The sequence below is a fragment of the Urocitellus parryii genome, chromosome 2 (assembly GCF_045843805.1).
Source record: "Urocitellus parryii isolate mUroPar1 chromosome 2, mUroPar1.hap1, whole genome shotgun sequence".
Lineage (NCBI taxonomy): Eukaryota > Metazoa > Chordata > Mammalia > Rodentia > Sciuridae > Urocitellus > Urocitellus parryii.
The window spans coordinates 157,879,908-157,898,308 of NC_135532.1; the positions used below are offsets into that span (position 1 = coordinate 157,879,908).

The following is an 18,401-nucleotide window of genomic DNA, read 5'->3' on the forward strand; positions in this document are numbered from 1 at the left end:
TTTACTTTTCATGTAGGAAATACCTTCTCTCACTATTTTTAAAATGCAAATCCTTCAAAAGGGGATATGATATGGACACATTACTTAAGGAAAACTTTGGAAGTATTGTTATTTTAATTTATTGTTATTCATGAGAATATTTTTTATTTTGAAATCTAGGATCTTCTCAATAATTTTATCAAGACAACTGAAAGTAATATAATGAAACAGACCATTTGTAGTTATCTAGATTGTGAACGATCTTGTGAAGCTGACATTTTAAAGAACACGAATTACAAGGTACCATATTTAATAATTTACTGAGTATTTTAATGTGATTATAAAATTAACTTAGATGAAATTATTATATCATTATGTTCTGAAATATTATTTTAAAAGAGTTTTAACTTAATTACAATGGTCATGCAGTTGAGAAGATGTTTCATTATCTCTGAGAATTTCAATTCAGAATGAGCAATAATTATTCACGATCTGTACGTTAGTTAAAAAGTAATTAGTTTTGTCAAGATTTTTGTAACACATACCTATGAAATTGTAACTATTATTCCTGTTATCGTACAGTGAAAATGATCTAGAAATTCTTATTACTTTATAGTTAGAAATGTTAAGGAGCATTTTACTAAAGAGAAAAGTTGCCCCTCCTCAGTAATTTTGATATTAAATAAGTTCTCATTGCCACTTCAGTAGGCCTTCTAGAAGGGAGAGGAATGAAACTCTTCGAGTTTTAACTTGAATAAATTCAACAATCATGAGTATATCAATATGTAAATCAATGGAAGTGTAACTGATGGTATTCTGCAAGCTGTATACGGGGTAAAATGGGAGTTCATAACCTGCTTGAATCAAAGTGTGAAATATGATATATCAAGAACTATGTAATGTTTTGAACAACCAACAATAAAAAAAAAAAATTCAACAATCAGAATACTTCTGATAGATCTCTCTAAATCAATCAGAATAAAACTACGTGATATCATAAGATGGGACAAGAAGATTGATTATCAGTGCAAAATCAAACACCACTTCTGTAAGATAATTGCAGTCTCACTTGCAAGGAATGTTTATAACAAATGGAGAAGGTGGAGAAAAGAAGGCCAAGACATTTCCTTACGATAAGACAGGGATTGATAAGTGGGCTAGGTGAGGTAGAGTTCTCAAAACAAAGCATGTTCTGTATTGGGTTAGGTAACATGGTACTATGTTATTTAATTATGAAATTAGTTATTTAATTATAAAATTAGTTATTTAGTTATGAAATTTCCTAGGAAAGCCTGGGAAAATAAAGTCCTGGACATGCAGCTTCAATATTTGTAATATAAGCAGAATTCCTACATAAGGAGAAACAGGGCTATAGTTCCCAGGGAGGGCATATAGGAAGGACAAACATATCCATACCTGTGATAACATAGTAACCCAGGAACTGTCACTATGGAACAAATCTGAGGTGCAGTGATGGGTTATATAAAAGAGATTCAAAGAATAATGGTATGGAGTTGGAGCTGGAAGAAAAAAAGATGTAAAAATGAAGATAATCTGGGATCTACTGTATTTTCCTTCTTAGAGGTTACTCTCTGGGTTCTGTTATTTTATTGTACATAGAATATGGAAAATATTACATTGACATTCAAATCATTGCCCTTTTTAAACTGTCTATATTGTAAAAATGACATGTAAAGTTCTTCAGTGATCTCTGTAGGTAAATTTTGAATGCCACGCAAAACTCATTATGATAAAATACTTTTAAAAGTAACTTGAGGAGTTTGCATTTTTTTGTACTTACATGAATTACTATTTATTTCCATATCAATTGCTTACTTTTATTTTTTCAAGGGATTTTTTCAGTTAATGTGCAGTAAAAGTTGCTGTGTTTATTTCCATAAAATTTGTTGGAAAAAGTTCAAGAATTTAAAATATCCAGGTGAACATGATCAGGTATATTTGCTTTTCTTTCTTAAAACTTTGCTACAGCACTTTTTCTTCCCTTTTCCATTTTGTCCTTATTCTATTTATTTCTTCCTATGTATATTTTCCCTGTTTTTTCCTCTCTCCATTTTCTTCTCATTTCTCTCTGATGCTTATCTTCCCACCATTCTTTATCCCTCATCATTATTTATTAAATAGCTCTTTGTAGCAGGTATTCTGCTAGTTGTTTTGCCTAGTTATTTATAACAATTCATTTTCTTGCCTCTAGATGTTTATACTCAAGAATAGAAATATTGTTCCATATATTCACATAAAGGATATAAAATCAGAGTAGAACTGCTTAATAAATACACAGGATAATTATACAATTTTAAGGATAATTTCTTTTCGGGGGGGGTGGTATTTGAACCCAGGGGCACTCCTACTGAGCCACATTCCCAGCCCTTTCTATTTTTTATTTTGAGACAGGGTCTCACTAAATTGCTGAAGAGCCTTGCTGAGTTGTTGAGGTTGGTTCCGAACCTGTGATCCTCCTGCCTCAGCTCCCAAGATAAGCCACTGGGATTATAGATGTGCACTACCATGCTCAGTGATAATTTATATTTTTAGGCATTGAGAACAAGGACAAATTTGTTTTAATATTTGGATTTGTTTATATTTAGTTTCTACTCATATAATACTCCTCTTTCCTACTAAAATTGAAGTGGAATTCCATAACACAATTTTGTATTTTTCTTTAGTGAGTTAATGACCATAAGTTGGGTCTTAATTTTGATTCTGTAGGGTTTATATTGTGCAAACAGTAAGAAAACCTTATAAATTGTGATGTATTATAAAAAACACTGGATATAGACTTGGGAAATATGGGTTCAACTCCAGATTGAGACATTTATTAATTTTATTACATTTGACTGGTAATGTAGCCATTCCAAGACAATTTTTTTTTTAAGTTCTAAAGTAAGGATAAGGTAAACCTATTTCATAGGGCTATTGTGAGGAACTGACATTATAAACTGCACAAAGAATTATATAAGGCACTACTATTCATTTTTAAGTGGTATTTAAATACTTCTTCAATTTCTTTTATTATTAGGACCATTAATATTGCTCAAACTTAAAAAGAGAAGTAAAGGAAATGTAAAACTAAGCCAGAGATAATGGCAAAGTCAGAATCAGAGAAAAGAATGATGCAACATTTGTATTTTTCTATTTTCTCAGGAATCTTTGAGTATCTGGTAATTCTGTATTCAGTAAGAAATTCAGTATTCTTTTATACTTCCTCAATTAGAACATGTTACATAAAGTTGCTTTCCTTGGAACAGCAAATACATTTTAGGCTGTAATATAGCTCTTTAAATATTTGGAAATAGAAATGACTAGAAAAGAAAGTGAAACCATACATCTTAAATAGAGTATTTGTTGATATGAAATAGATTATCTTTGAACAATTTCCAAATGTTTATTCACTAGTTAGTTTACTATTTGGCAACAAGTGCTTCTACCTATTTCTTTATTTAAATTTACTCACATTTGCACATTAGTGATTTTTATTTTTATTTTTTTCTATTAACTTTAGAGTTTTAGTGGGAAAAAATGTTTGAAGGAAGGATGTACAGGTGACATGGTAAGAATGCTACAATGTGATGTACCTGGCATTGTTAAAATTTTGGTGAGTATCTTCTAAAACTTTTCTTGGTTTCCTTTACAAGAATAATATTTTTTGATTTGAAACAGATTTTGTAATCATAATAGAATCCTAGTCATATTTCTTTGCCATTTCTATTCATGTGAAGTAGTATTTAAGTGGTCTTTAAGAATAAAAAAATTTTAAAAATAAGGATACAGAAACATGAGAACAGATGAATATGCCATATGCATATGAATGAGGGAAAGTATCATCAACTAAGAATTATAATGTATTTACTTCTGTGCTACCTAAAGTTAAAAATAATTTTACTTTCTGAAACTCTTATAGTCTGTAAATACCTTCCTATGAAAATATCTGTAGAGCAACCCCTATAGTAGTACTTGTCACAGTACACGCAGATGGTATACATTTTATTTTTAATTAATGAAATATCTTATTGATATTATGACAAATTATGAATAGAAATGAATCTCATTTACTTCTTTACCTTCAGATATGTATTTTTATTTTTCAAATTTGTCATTTAGATTGTGTAGTGATATAAAGTTGAATTTGTTTTAAAGGCAACTCTAATTTGTTGTTTCAACAGGACCATGTATTGCTCACCTTTCAATTACGTTTTCTTTATTTTATATTCATGATGGTTTTACTCTGATTGTCTCTTTTCAAGTGTTAAGGCTAAGAACTAACATTAAAGAATTTTGGAAACTGAACTACTTTAGGGCTACTTTTTTTTTTCCCATCATTTGCAGTTTGAAGTTGTGAGAAAGGATGAATATATAACCATTGAGAATTTAGGAGCAAGGTAAGCTTGAAAGAGAATTTTCTCTTACTTTTTTCTGAGTATGTATGTGTTTTTAGTTGCTGCTTCTGTGCTTTGTCACCTGTTAGAACACCATTATGTTTTAAGGTAGTATTTAGATATATGAAAAAGTCGTATTGAATTGCCTTTTATTCCCCCTTCTGTGCTCACTGCTGTATGCATTTACATTGTAAAGCAGGGAACAATAAATTATGTGGATACTTTTCTCTTGAGAAAATGAAACATTTTTTTCTTACAATTAACATTTAAGTTTGTTTGATAATAATCTTTCTTCAAAGCTCATCTAGACCTCTAAGGTTATCTCACAATTAGACTTTTCCTGTTCCTTAGATGAAAAAATATTTTAAAAAGCTGAATACATACACACACACACACACACACACACACACACACACTTTTTAAGCTAAAAATTCATAGAAGTATAGAGAATTGCTACTAAAATGAAAAATTCCAATATAATGTTTTTCAAATTCACTGATTCTCTTTTTCTTCTATTTAAAGTATAAAACATATATACCATTTCAGTCTACCCAGATAGATATCAAAGGCAATATTTTCACTTATGAGTTAATGAAACTCAAATCTTGTCTAAATCTTTAACTCTAAAAAGTCCTCTAGCAATTTGACTTCTTAATATATTGGAACTTTTTCCTTATTTCTGCCCTGCCTGCCCCCTTTAACTAAATTAGATTATCGTTGTTTCTTATTTGGAATTCTAAATAGCTTCTTAACAGGTTTGTTCCTAGCCTTGCCTTTCTCTAGACTGTTGTTCACATAGCTAGCTGTCTGTAGGAATTTTCTAAAATAAACATTGAAATACATCACTTCTGTGATAGCAAATCTTTCATAGTCTTCTCATTGCTCTTAAAATTTAAATTCAAATTCCTTAGCCTGGCTGTTCAAACATTTTGGACCCTGCTGAACTCACTAGTGTCATCTCTTGTTATTCTGCTGAATTTATAGTTATATACTGTGCATTAACTATACTGAGCTTCTTTTACTTTCTTGGGTGTGCCATCTCAAGAAATGTCCAGATTTTTATTTGGAAGTAAAAATGTTTTACTCTTTTATGGGCCTTGCATGGAGTACTTTTCTTCTTTGACTTTCCCTATTTAAAACTACTGGATAGCCTTACTTAGATGAAAGTAGGTGTTTCTATCATGTATTGCTGTTACTTCTGTCAAAACATTCACAAATTTATTACACTTTCTTCCTATCTTCACCCTTTGACTCTAACATCTGAGGGGGCAAGAACTATATCTTACTGATATATTCTCAGCACATAGCTTAAAGCCTTGCATATAGTTGGTACCAAGTAAATGCATAATAAATGTAGAGATTCTGAATTCCATTATTCTCCAGTGAGTAATTTACTTTTGTTTTGATAGGCAGTTCACTTGGCTGGTTGTAAACTGTGGACTTTTTTTTCTTGGAAAATGGTTCCAGTGTCAGTCCAGATCTTTTGCCATTAACTGAACTGCTTTTGGTTTGTTCCACATTTAGTCAAACCCAGGTGTAGGATAATGGCAGTCAAGATTTGGCTAAATATTTAGAGATATCTTCTCTTTCTATCTCTTCCTTCTGGTATTCTCTCATTTCTTCAGTGGACGTAATTCCACGGGTTCAGTTTTCTGATGTCTTTGGACAGAGAGTTTGGATCTGTAGTAATATATCACCTTTTTCATTTCTGATTTGACAATATTTATTTTTTTGTCTTTATTTTCCTGACCATTTTCACTAGAGATTTATCAATTGTGCTAATCTTTTTAGAGTCAGTTTTCATTTCACTGATTTTTCTCTTATACATTTTTATTTTCAATTTCACTGACTTTTGCTATTTGTTATTTCCTTGTTCTGCTTGTTTGGGTTTTTAGTTTGCTTTTCTTTTTCTTAAGATGAAAGTTTTTATTATTGATTCAAGATAGTTTTCTTTACAAACTGAATTTACATTAAGTACTGCTTTAAATGTGTCCCATGTATTTTGGTACTTACAAATTTATGATTATTATTGTCATTAAATTCAGAATGTATTCTAATTTCCTGTGTGTGAGTACCATGGTTATTTGGAAATAATGTTGCTTAATTGCCAAGTATTTGGGAAATATTTTAGCTGTTTCTCCACATACTGGTCCCTACTTTTAATTTTATGTGATTGCAGAATATATTTTCTAGTTCTATAGTTTTTAATTAAATTTGTGGGGGTTTGCTGTATGAGACATAATATTATATATTTTTATGAATATTATATTTGCATTTGCAAGCTATATTCTGTTCTTTTTAAGTGGAGTATTCTCTACATTAGACAAAGGTATTTTATAGTTTCATTTCAGTGTTCTATATCATTAATAATTACTTGTTTACTTTATTAGTTCCTTAGAGGGAAATATTGAAGCTGCTGTTGTTATTTTATCTTTTTCTATTGTCTGTGTATTTTGAAGCTTTTTTTAAAAATCCTGCATATACATTTTAAGATTTTCTTGATGATTTTATCTCTTTACTGTTATATAACATTCTCATTGTCTCTGCTAATAATCCTACTTTAAATCTTTGTCTGATATTAGCTACTCCAGCTTACCTTTGTAAAAAATTTTCTTTAATCTGTATACTTGTGATTATTATTTGTGTGGCATATGTGTTTGTATTCATATATATATATATATATATATATATATATATATATATGTATATATATGTTATTTTAAGTTAATTTTTTTTTCTTGGTAGATGGCATAGGTATTGCTTTTTGTTGTTGTTGTTTTGATATCTCATCTTACATTCTCTGCCTTTTAAACTGGAGTTTTTATTCCATATAAATTTTCTAATTATTTATATGATTGGATTTAAATCTACTATCTTATTGTTTTCAGTTTTTTCTTTCTGTTGTTTTTCTTTCTTGGTTTGGTTATTAGTTTTATCTTTTCCCCCACAGTAATTTTTCCAGGGTTTATAATATACATTTTCAACTTACCATGTCCATTTTTAAATATTATACTACATCATATATAGCATAAAAATCTTAAAATAATATCTTCTTACGTTTTGTGCTATTGTTTTTAATTTGTTTCATCAGCATTTTATAAATTCCACAATATATTGTTACTTATAAGATAATTTAAAAAGTTTTGAACTTCATATATTTGGAAAATTTATGTTTTATGCATTTTAAAGCTATATGCTTATATAATTTAGTCTTATTATTACTTCATTTCATAGTTCTAACTTTATGTGTAACCATCATAGTCATTCTACTGTTGGCAGCTATTTGTGTTATATCTAATTTCAGACTATAACATTAGTGATACAAATGAACATTCTTGTACAAGTTTCCATTTGAGAATGTGTAGAAAATTTTTCAGTATATATACATAGAATTAGAATTGCTAGTCCATTTGTGTATATACTCAACTTTATTAGATCTTGCTGAACTGTTTTCCTCAGTGGTTTTACTGGTTTATACTCCCTACCAGCAGTCTAGCAGAATTCCTTTTACTTATTGTCTTAGCCAATACTTCATAATGTTCAGAAGTTTTAAATTTTTTCAGTGTTGTGGGTGATTGGCAGTGTTATAGGTGATGCTGTAGATAAGATCAATTCACAGCGGTCAGTAGTCACACCAAACTTTCTGTCATGAAACTTACATTCTAATGTTATGTTAAGTATTTTTTTTGTTTTGTTTGTTGTGAGAGGGTTCATTTCAAAGCCAAGCCACACATTTTTTTCCATCTGCTTAATGGCAATATTTACTTAGTTCTTAAGTATGTTTAATAAATTTGGCTGCTACTCAATTTTTTTCTAATTATTTGTGTTGATAGTATGCCACTTTATTCATTTTCAAAATCCTAAACATTGTTTTAGTCAGCTTTTTCACTATTGTGACCAAAAGATGTAATAAGACCGATTAGATGAAGAAAAGTTTATTTGGGGTCTTACAAATTCAGAGGTCTTAGAACAAAGAGAGAGTTCCACTCATTCATTCAAGACTCTATACCCAAAGACACAACCTCAGGGACACACCTCTTCTAGCCACACCCTACCTACCTATACTTACCACCTAGTTAATCCCTACCAGGTGATTAATGCACTGATAAAGGCTCTCATAACCCAATCATTTCACCTTTAGGCTCTCTTGCATTGTTTAATACATGAGCTTTTGGTGCACACCTAGTGTCTACACCATAACAATGAGTAAGTTGGGTTCTATTAGAATAGTTATTGCCAAAAAATTTGGTAAAGGGAAGGTCAAGAAGAAGTTCCAGGTTTGCTATTTTTTGCTTTTGTTTTGTTGACAATGTAAGCCATTTTTCTTTTTTTCTGCTACAACAGAGCCTTCTTGCAGATAAACTTTTTACGTGATTCTTTTCTGTATGAATCTACCAATACTGTTTGCCTCTTAATTACAATGAAAATGTGTATGGTTTTGTTAGTATTTTATATTTTATATTCGATTTTTTCTTTTGCTTTTGAATCATTTCCAGTAGGAGGAGAAGAAAATACCCATTTAACCATACTTATACCACAAATATTGACTGACTTTTATATTATTTCACGATAACTTAATTTTTTTCATTTACAGTTATAAGAAGTTGATGTCTCTGAAAATAACTGATACTGATATAAGACCGAAGATCAGTTTAAAATTTAATACAAAAGGTATTATTTTAGTTTTATATGACTCCTTTTGAAAAGTATGTGAACATATTTTACTTTCTCTGTAAAGTGTCATGCCATTAACAAGCATACCATCACCTTTATTGGCTGTTCTCTAGACTTGGGTTTATACCAGTGAGCAGCACCTTTTGTAGGCTAGAACTCACAGACAGAAAGATTAGCAGTATATGGGTATCATATTACTTTGGCATTCTATAGTACGGCATGCCAGGTAGCTGTGACTACACAATAAGATTTGCCTCAGCAGAGCTTTCCTCCAACTCCTCTCCCATTGTTACTATTTTTCCTTTTGATAGAGCAGCATTTAGAGCATCCTAACATGGGGTAAATGAACATTCTCATCTGTGAGCCAAGTAGTCTAAACTAAGGTGCCAATATTCAGGAATGTGCTAGGAAATGCTCTCTCCAGCACTTAGAGATATTACAGGTCCTTGGTCCCAAGGAAGACTAGTTTGGTGGCAGTCCTTTGTGCTAGGGGAAATGGATATCCCTCTTAGCAGCCAGCTTTTTATTGGGCTAGCTGGAGAAAGCTCTTTGAGTCATTTTATTGTTAATTTTGTTCAGGTCCACAGCAAATGTGAGGTATACTAAGTATAAATACTAATTTAAAATTTTATTAAAACATGAAATCAAGAAGGATAAAATAAGCCACATTCTATGATAAATACATTTTGATATTGATATAAGTACTATCATATACCAAATACTATCATATACCAAATTCTTACTACTTTCTAACTCATCTTAGTCTACTTTCTTTCTGTGAAAGTACTACTAAACTAGGAAAATACTGAATAGTTTAGTCTCATGCCTATTTTATTTCATTAATGACATACATACTTTATCATTAAATTTATTTTGGGGTGTAAAAACATGAAGTTTACTAGATTAGTGCTTCTAAGAATTTGTATGTATTTAATAAAAATCTGATGGTTTTATTAAAATGCAGGTGCTAATTCAGTAGATCTGGAGTGGGCCTGAGATTCTGCATTTCTGACAGGCTCCCAGGTGGATGCTGCTGCTCTTGGTCTGTGGATGACACTTTGAGTAATAAGGATTTAGATTTTGTTTCATGTTTCTTGATATAGACATGTGCTTTCTAATATGATAACAACTAGCCTATGGCATAGTTTAAAGATTAATTAAAATTAAATAAAATTTAACACTATGTTCCTCAAGATAAGCAACATTTACAGTGCTCAGTATCAGACAATTTTTAGACAATGCAAATATAAAACATGTTTGTTATATAAACTCTATTGAATAGTGTTAAAAATTAGGATAAAGTATAGTTGTTTAAGTGAAGTATAAACATTGCAATTATCATTCCTGGAAAATTTTAGAGGCCTAATACTTTGATGACATTTGGTTGCCAAAGCTCATGTACTTGAATGAAACCTTGGATGGTTGAAAGGTTCTGGTGATTGCTTTTGCTTGGGTACATATTGTTTTTGTTTAAGGTTTTTTGACAGCTAGATAGAAAGCAGCATGTTTATTTAGCACCAGTTGTGGCAAAGCACTATGCTGTGCTTCATTCCTTAGGAATAGTTTAGGAGCTTAGAATGTAATTCAAGAGGCCACATAGAAAAAGAGCATTAATGTGGAATGTCTTGACTTCTCAAAATTCATTTTCAGATGAAATGCCTATCTTCAAACTTGATTATAATTATTTCTATCATCTGCTTCATATAATTATTATTTCTGGTACTGACATTGTCCGGCAAATATTTGATGAGGCTATGCCACCCCCTCTTTTGAAAAAAGAGCTGCTTATACACAAGAATGTGCTGGAATCCTACTACAACCATCTTTGGACCAATCACCCATTGGGTGGATCATGGCATCTTCTCTATCCTCCAAACAAGGAGCTACCACAGTCCAAACAGTTTGACTTATGCCTCCTCTTAGCTCTCATAAAACATTTGAATGTATTCCCTGCACCAAAAAAAGGCTGGAATATGGAACCACCATCATCTGATCTCTCTAAGTCTGCAGACATCCTGAGGCTGTGCAAATACAGGGATATCCTCCTTAGTGAGATTTTGATGAATGGTCTCACTGAGTCACAATTCAGTTCAATTTGGAAAAAAGTTTCAGATATTCTTCTGCGCCTTGGGATGAAGCAAGAGGATATTGACAAAGTGAAGGAAAATCCCATTGAGAATATCTCCCTTGATTACCATCAGCTATCCATCTACCTAGGCATACCAGTACCAGAAATCATCCAGAGGATGTTATCCTGCTATCAACAAGGTACTAAGTAATTGTTTACTTCAGTCAGTAAATCTCATTGAAAGTGTGCTCTGTGCCAGGCACAATGCAAAGGGTAGAAAGAGTCAGTGAAGTTGAATTCTTGGTAGAATAGATTCAATAAGAAGGTGATGAGAAAAAAAAATGAAGGTGGTAATGGAAATTATGGTACTACAGATATTTACAGAATATGTGGGATGTCCTCCCTCAAAGGAGTCTTAAAAAGCTTTCTGGAAAATATAATATTTAAGGAATTCTTAAATGATCTAGAGAGGCTTGCCACATGAAGAAGATGAGGAAAGGATATTTCAGAGGAAAACAACAAATTTATAGAAATGTAATAATATATTATGATGCAGGAAACTAAAAAAATTGGTATTAATGACATTAACGTAGAAGGGAGTTCATAGAAAAAAACATACTCAAGAGGATTTCTTTTTTCATATTGAGAAAGCAATTATTAAGACTTTTTTTTCTTTTGGTACTGGAATTTAACCCAGGAGCTCTTTATTACTGAGCTGTGTACCCAGACCTCTTTATTTATTTTTTAATTTTAATACAGTTTCTTGCTAAGTTGCTTAGAGCTTCACTAAGTTGCCAAGGCTGGCCTCTATATTGTGATCCTCCTGCCTCAGCCTCCCAAGTCACTAGGATTATAGGCATGCACTCTCATGCCCAGCTTTAAAAATTTTTAAATAAAATGATTTTATTACTTCTCCAAAAGTAAATATGCCTAAAACCATGAATTACAGGTGCTGTGTGATTTGAGGATGCCTTTATAGACACAATAGGTATATATTTCTTTTCCTCTTCTTTTCAGCCAAACCTTGATGTTTATTTTAAAATTTTAGCAGCTATCCATTTGCTGTGGGTAATTAAAATATTAGATATTAGAAGTGTCTGAATTCAGCAGTTCCATTCATAGACTTGTCTCTTGATATGTGAAACACTTTGGACTTTCTCTGCTACATCCCAGGATTGCTTCTCAGATCTGCTCTTGGGCAATAGAGTTCAAAGCCTGTCAGCATCATTGAAATTCTTGCTGTGCTATTCTGAGTGAATGTTTCTTGTCCCCAAGTTATTAGCCTAATGAGTAACTGATGACCACACCTATACTATTAAATGTACAATTTCCCAAGTTTCTAGTAATTGTTGAACCTGGTCCAGGTTTTCTTCAGAGAAAATTACTTTGTCTCACTCCCAGTCCTGGTAGTAAGGTTCTGGGATAGCTTTATTTGATTAATATTTGAGAGCCTTTTTATAAGTGTAAGGAGACACTGAGTTTAGTGAAATGGGAAAATTAATAAGGAAGAATTCTTGATTTATAAATTTACTTACTAATTGTATTTTTCAAAATATATTTACTGTATTAAGATTTTAAATAGCAAAAACTCATGAAAATGAGGTAATATTTGGAAAGGGCTTTAAACGCCAATTCCAGGCATTTCAAGCAGTTTTTACTTGTATAGTCTGAAGAGCTTATTGATCAAGTTCCTTTAATAGTGGCTTTCTTAGTATCTTTCTTCTCTTTCCTCAGTTATTAAACTTGCAGTTTTTATTCATTTATCTATGAATATTTGATAAATACCCATTGTCCTCACTAAATCTCCATGAAGGTTGTTATTTTTTTTTCACCCTTCAATCTCTAGAGATTAACACAGCCTGATGCATATCATAAGTGCTCAATAAATATTAACAGACAAGAAGAGTGGTGCTGACCAGGATAATTCAGATTGCTAAAAAAAAAAAAAAAATCACAAAGTTTCAATGGAAATTTACTTCATAATTGACTGTTATACCTTCATGGCCTTAAATTAACAATAAGGAATTTTCTGCTTTGTTTAAGCACTTATATTCTAGGCTTTTTCTCTTATCAACTATTAAATTTTTGTGTAATTTTCTCTCTTTAATCATGAGCTTATAATTTTTTTTTAAAGAGAGAGAGAGAATTTTTAATATTTATTTTTTAGTTTTCGGCAGACACAACATCTTTGTTTATGTGTGGTGCTGAGGATTGAACCCGGGCCACATGCATGCCAGGCGAGCGTGCTACTGCTTGAACCACATCCCCAGCCCAGAGCTTATAATTTTTATATGATAATCTAGGTTGTGCCTTATCTAAATTGCTTTGATGACCATAAATTGCTATTTTTATAGTTAATTATAGAATGAATTGGTGCTGTGTAAAAATCTTACTCTTTTCTTAAACTTAGTCAGACCTTTGTTGGTAGCATTTGTAGTTGTACATCTAAATTTTTTTATTTTTATTTTTTTGTACCATAGGAATTGCTCTGCAGTCAATAACTGGCAGTCAACGTAAGTATATTTAACAATAAAGTAATTAAGAGTGACCTTTTAATTTGTGATACCTAAGGGATAGCTATAGGATTTATAGTTGGTCAGATTAACTGTTTAATAAACTGTAAACTATACCTATTTATTAAAAGCTTGGGAAATCATTTGTTCATATTAATACTAGCCAGCTAAATCTTGAATGAACCTTGGTCTTAGTACATATACTTCAGGTTGTTACCTAAGCATGATGTTTTTAACTTGTTGTCAAACATGTACAGCTTTATCTGATTAACAATTAATTGTTTATAGCTGTATTTTTTTTTTTTTTTTTTTTTTGGCCAGGTGATGAAGTGAGTTAATGTATTTTTAAACTTCCATTTATTTATTTATTTGATTTTTTTTTTTTTTTTTTTTTTTTTTGAGATGGGGTTTTCCTAATTTCCCCATTATGGCCTCTCAAATTCCTGAGCTTAAGTCTTTGTCTCCAAAATACCTGACACTACAGATATACAACACCATACCTGGCTTTTTTATTTCCATTTTTGTGTTGTTGTTGTTTTAAATATAATTAACATTCAGCTTTTTTTTAAAAAAAAAAAAAAAGGATCTATTTAGAGGTAAATGTTGAACCATCCAGGTGAAGTTTTGGGCTGAGTCTCTGTGGCAATAACAAGGAACAGTGTCAAAGAGAGCACATAATAAGGGGCTGATATCCTTCTTATGATAAAGAAAAAATAGGTATTTTAATTTTTCCTTATCTTCTTTATGTTTCTGATTTGTATCCTAAAATAATACTGGTTACAGTATTTACAGGGTCAGTGTCAAAACTCAGAAACAGTATTTTGTGTCTACTTAAGTTCTAAAGTAATTAATTACCTATAGTCTACTTAAGATACCAACAAAATTTCATAGCATTTTGGTTCATACAGATTAATTCCAGGCTAATTATATGTACCTATTATTTGATCATTGATAGACATTGTATTTTTATCTAGTATTTGGAAAAAGTAAGATTTATTCTGTATCTCTTTTTTTGGCATATGTTATATATATATACATATACACATACAGATATTTAGGCAAGCATTTTTATAATCATAATAAGAGACTAAAATTGCTTGCATCTAGATTCTGAGTGCTTTGTCTTTAAAAATTAGGTATTGAAATAGAAGAGTTGCAGAATGAAGAGGAAGAACTAAGTCCACCATTCATGGAATACAATATAAATGTGAAATCAAACACTGAAATACAGTTAGCAGAAATGAGTAAAGATGGAGCCTCAATACCCAGTGAATCTTCAACAGAATCTATTAAAGATCTCCAGGAAGTATAAGCTTTCATTAATATTTGAATTTCAAAAACTTAATCTGGGCCTTTAGTTGTGTGTACTATACTTAAGGCATTATGATTTTAGCTTATATTTAACTGTGTTCACACAGAACTTGAATTGGAATACTTCTTTCCTCAGTACTTTATTCCATAATAATTCCTGCCATTACCATTTATTTTATCAACATTTATTGAACACTTTACTCTGTGCCAGGCTCCATGCTAGATTTCTGAGTACAATTCTTCTTCCTGATTAATGGAAGTCTAAGTGGAAGGGTAGCAGAAAGAAAAAGAGTGTATAATGGGGTATAGAGCAGAGAGAAAGAGAAAATTGAAATATTTCAATGCCACTTGCACAGAAGTAGAATTTAAATCATCTAGGATAGAATCTCCATGTTTCTTAATAACTAGCAAAAGTTATTATATAGTCACTAAGTTTTTCATGGGCTTAATCGTTCATCTTATGAACATGAATATGTTGCTCTTTTAAAAGTGCTTTCTTCCTCACATATCTAGATGTTTGAATTATAGGATAAGCAGCACTACAATACAGTAAAAAAGAGTTGTAAAATAAAAGTGCTTTCTTTCTTTGTTGGTCACATGCATGTGTTCAAGTGAGCACCTGAAAGCATTTACCCTTAGCCTACTTATTGACAGAATATTCTATTCCTTTATACTTTATTGATTTGTCAAGGACAAAAAACTAAGACTAAAATAAAAATAAATGTTTCCATAAAACCTAGAAAGAAATATGATTTATAGTAGTAGAAGACAAACTATCAATAGTTAGAAGAAGCATGCAAAATAGCCCATTGTATACTTTGAGCTGCATATTAAATGATTTATTTCTTGCCTGCTAGGTTAAGAGTAAACCAAAGAAAAAGAAAAAAACTAAGAATAAAAAGGTAAGAGACTACATGAGCATTATAATACAGAGTTGCCTGATTATCAAGTCTTCATTTTAATACATGAATTCATTGTTAGAACTTAAATTAGTCCAAGATAGACATGTAGCATGAATGACTCAATGGCATGTTGAGTATAGGATTATAGAGAAATCCACTTACATTGTATATAGTTGAAACAGTATATACAACTCTAAATCATAATTTTCACTTTTCAGTATATAAATATGTTGATTGAATTAGTCAATTTAAAATTCCCTTAATTTCTGCATACCACTGTCATTTTAAAAATGTCTACTGAGTATTTTAATAACAGCTTCCTTTGTCATATTTCTACTATGTAGAAGCATTTTTCAACATGTTTAGAAATCTTATTTTCTTTTGTGTGTCTGAGAGTCTGCCAAAAATGCAATAATGTGCAATAAAGGAACAAATGCAACCTTTTTCATTGCTCTTTCCTCATGTCTACCAGTTCCAAAAAAAAAAATTCAAAAAGTCTTACAGTTTTATTAAAAAGTCTTCTAATCACGTAGACAGTTACAATGCAAAGTGAGGTGTTTTTTTAACCTAGACATATTACTGTCCATTTTGTGGTTCATACTTAGTGGTGAAAAAAAATATTGTTTTTCTAGTCTGAAACAATATATTTAAAATCTTGATATCTTTGTTTATTATATACTGAGTGATTGTAGTTCTCCCAGCTACAATCTGGTGAGACCATAATCTTTGTCATTTGGAAGTATGCACAGATTTTAATCATTGATGAATTTACAAAGTACTTACTGATGTGAAGAACAAAATAAATAACATGTCAAAATATTCTGTCATATGTATCTAAAAAGAAAAAAACAAAAAACAAAATAAAGATAATTTATACATTATATGATAAATAAATATCAGTATTATTTTCACAGTTTTCATAACCATCATTTATTGTAACTTATTTAGCTCCAAAGTTTTGAAAATTAAATTGTTTTTAAAATTCAGATATATGCATTTTTTTTTAATTTTGGAGAGTTTTTCCTTATAAAACACAGTCCAGTTCACTAGATTAGTGGTATATTTTATTTCTGCCAAAATATTGATAAGTCCCAGGTCTAAGACTATCTAAAGCTGGACAAGTAAATTCACAGCTGTCAAACCACAAAACTAAGTTCTATGTAGTATGTCTTTTCTCTGATTCCAAAAAAATTAAAATATGATAATTCTCAAATTCTCAATTTTAGTTAAATAGAAATGTCAAATTGAAACCAAACAGAGAAAATACAACTAGAAATAAATGGAAATATCACTAAAAATTTCATACATATGGATATTAAAAATGTTTTATTAAATGTCAACAAATATCTAGGTATTATCTTGTTTCCTTAACATCTTTTTTTCTAATTTAGTTTAAGAAGTTCAAATACTTTTGAAATAAATTTTATTAAGATAAAATTTGGATATTAGAAGAGAGATCTTATATCTTTATCTTGTATCTTTTATCTAAATTTTTAAATATTTAAAAAATGCTTAAAGTTACACAAACAATTATTTTATATGGAATAATCCTATTCATATGCTTAAATTGCTGTGCTGTAGGTGCAAAGAATTGTCTAGTTGTAGCATAGGCAACCAGTTACAAACAGTGACATCAACCAAATTCTCTAATGAGGAATTCTTACAAAAAATTTTAACATTAAATTATGCTTCTTGCACAAAGCAACAATGACTGTTGTAGTCAGCTATACAATGCTGTTACCAAAATGCCCAGCAAGAGCAATTTGGAGGAGGAAAAGTTAATGTGGGGCTCATGATTTCAGAGGTCTCAGTCCAGAAATGGCCAACTCTGTTGCTCTGGGCTTGATGTAAGGTAGAACTTCATGGTGGAAGAGTATGGTGGAGGAAAGCAGCTCAAGACATGGCACCAGAAAGCAGACAGACTTCAGCAGAGACAGAATATGTACTATACAGGCACACCCCCAGCAACCCATCTCCACCAGACATACCCTGTCTACCCTCCTAGGTTACCACCCAGTTAATCCATTCAAGTGGATCATAACCCAATCAGTTCACCTCTGAACTTTCTTGCATCATTTCATGCATGAGCTTTTGGGAGACACCTCATATCCAAACCATAGCAGTCATTTGAAACCATAGCAGTCTCTGCATGAAATTATATTCTCTAATAAAATATCAAGAAAAGGTAGAATTTGTATAGCATATAGTGGGGACAGTACACACTTTGTAGCTATTCTGTATTTTCTCTTTCTTCAGTTAGGTATTGAGTATTCCTTCTAATATAATCTGAATTGTAAATAACTCTTTTGGATATTTAGATCCTTCCATCTCCTTCCCAGGGTTGGAATTGGGAAAAGAATAGAAGTCTTTTGTGATGAAGCCTTGTGGGAGAAAAAAATGACAGAAAACAAATCTAGCTCTTCAGATTGCGTGGCCTTGCTACAGAACAGAAGTTGCAGAGATGAATTCAAGAGAGATTGATGTATATTGGCATAAAGTTGTCATAGGAACAGCTAGAAGGAAATTTGAGAAATAGTCTAGAAATAATTTATACTATACT

At 31.0% G+C, this 18,401-nt stretch overlaps 1 protein-coding gene across 6 annotated transcripts in view; it reads left to right on the plus strand.

Annotated features, from left to right (window-relative positions):
• The window catches only part of Dzip3 (DAZ interacting zinc finger protein 3), a 96,717-nt gene that overhangs the window by 34,297 nt on the left and 44,019 nt on the right, over positions 1-18,401 (plus strand). For 5 of the 6 annotated variants that reach the window (XM_077795337.1, XM_026394674.2, XM_026394678.2 and 2 more), the window contains 9 exons: positions 160-279; positions 1,831-1,932; positions 3,500-3,592; positions 4,324-4,376; positions 8,968-9,044; positions 10,698-11,315; positions 13,596-13,628; positions 14,765-14,934; positions 15,797-15,841. In XM_077795337.1, coding sequence (XP_077651463.1) covers positions 160-279; positions 1,831-1,932; positions 3,500-3,592; positions 4,324-4,376; positions 8,968-9,044; positions 10,698-11,315; positions 13,596-13,628; positions 14,765-14,934; positions 15,797-15,841 — 1,311 coding nt within the window. The remainder of the gene's footprint in view (positions 1-159; positions 280-1,830; positions 1,933-3,499; positions 3,593-4,323; positions 4,377-8,967; positions 9,045-10,697; positions 11,316-13,595; positions 13,629-14,764; positions 14,935-15,796; positions 15,842-18,401) is intronic. The other variant, XM_026394696.2, reaches the window with a different exon arrangement.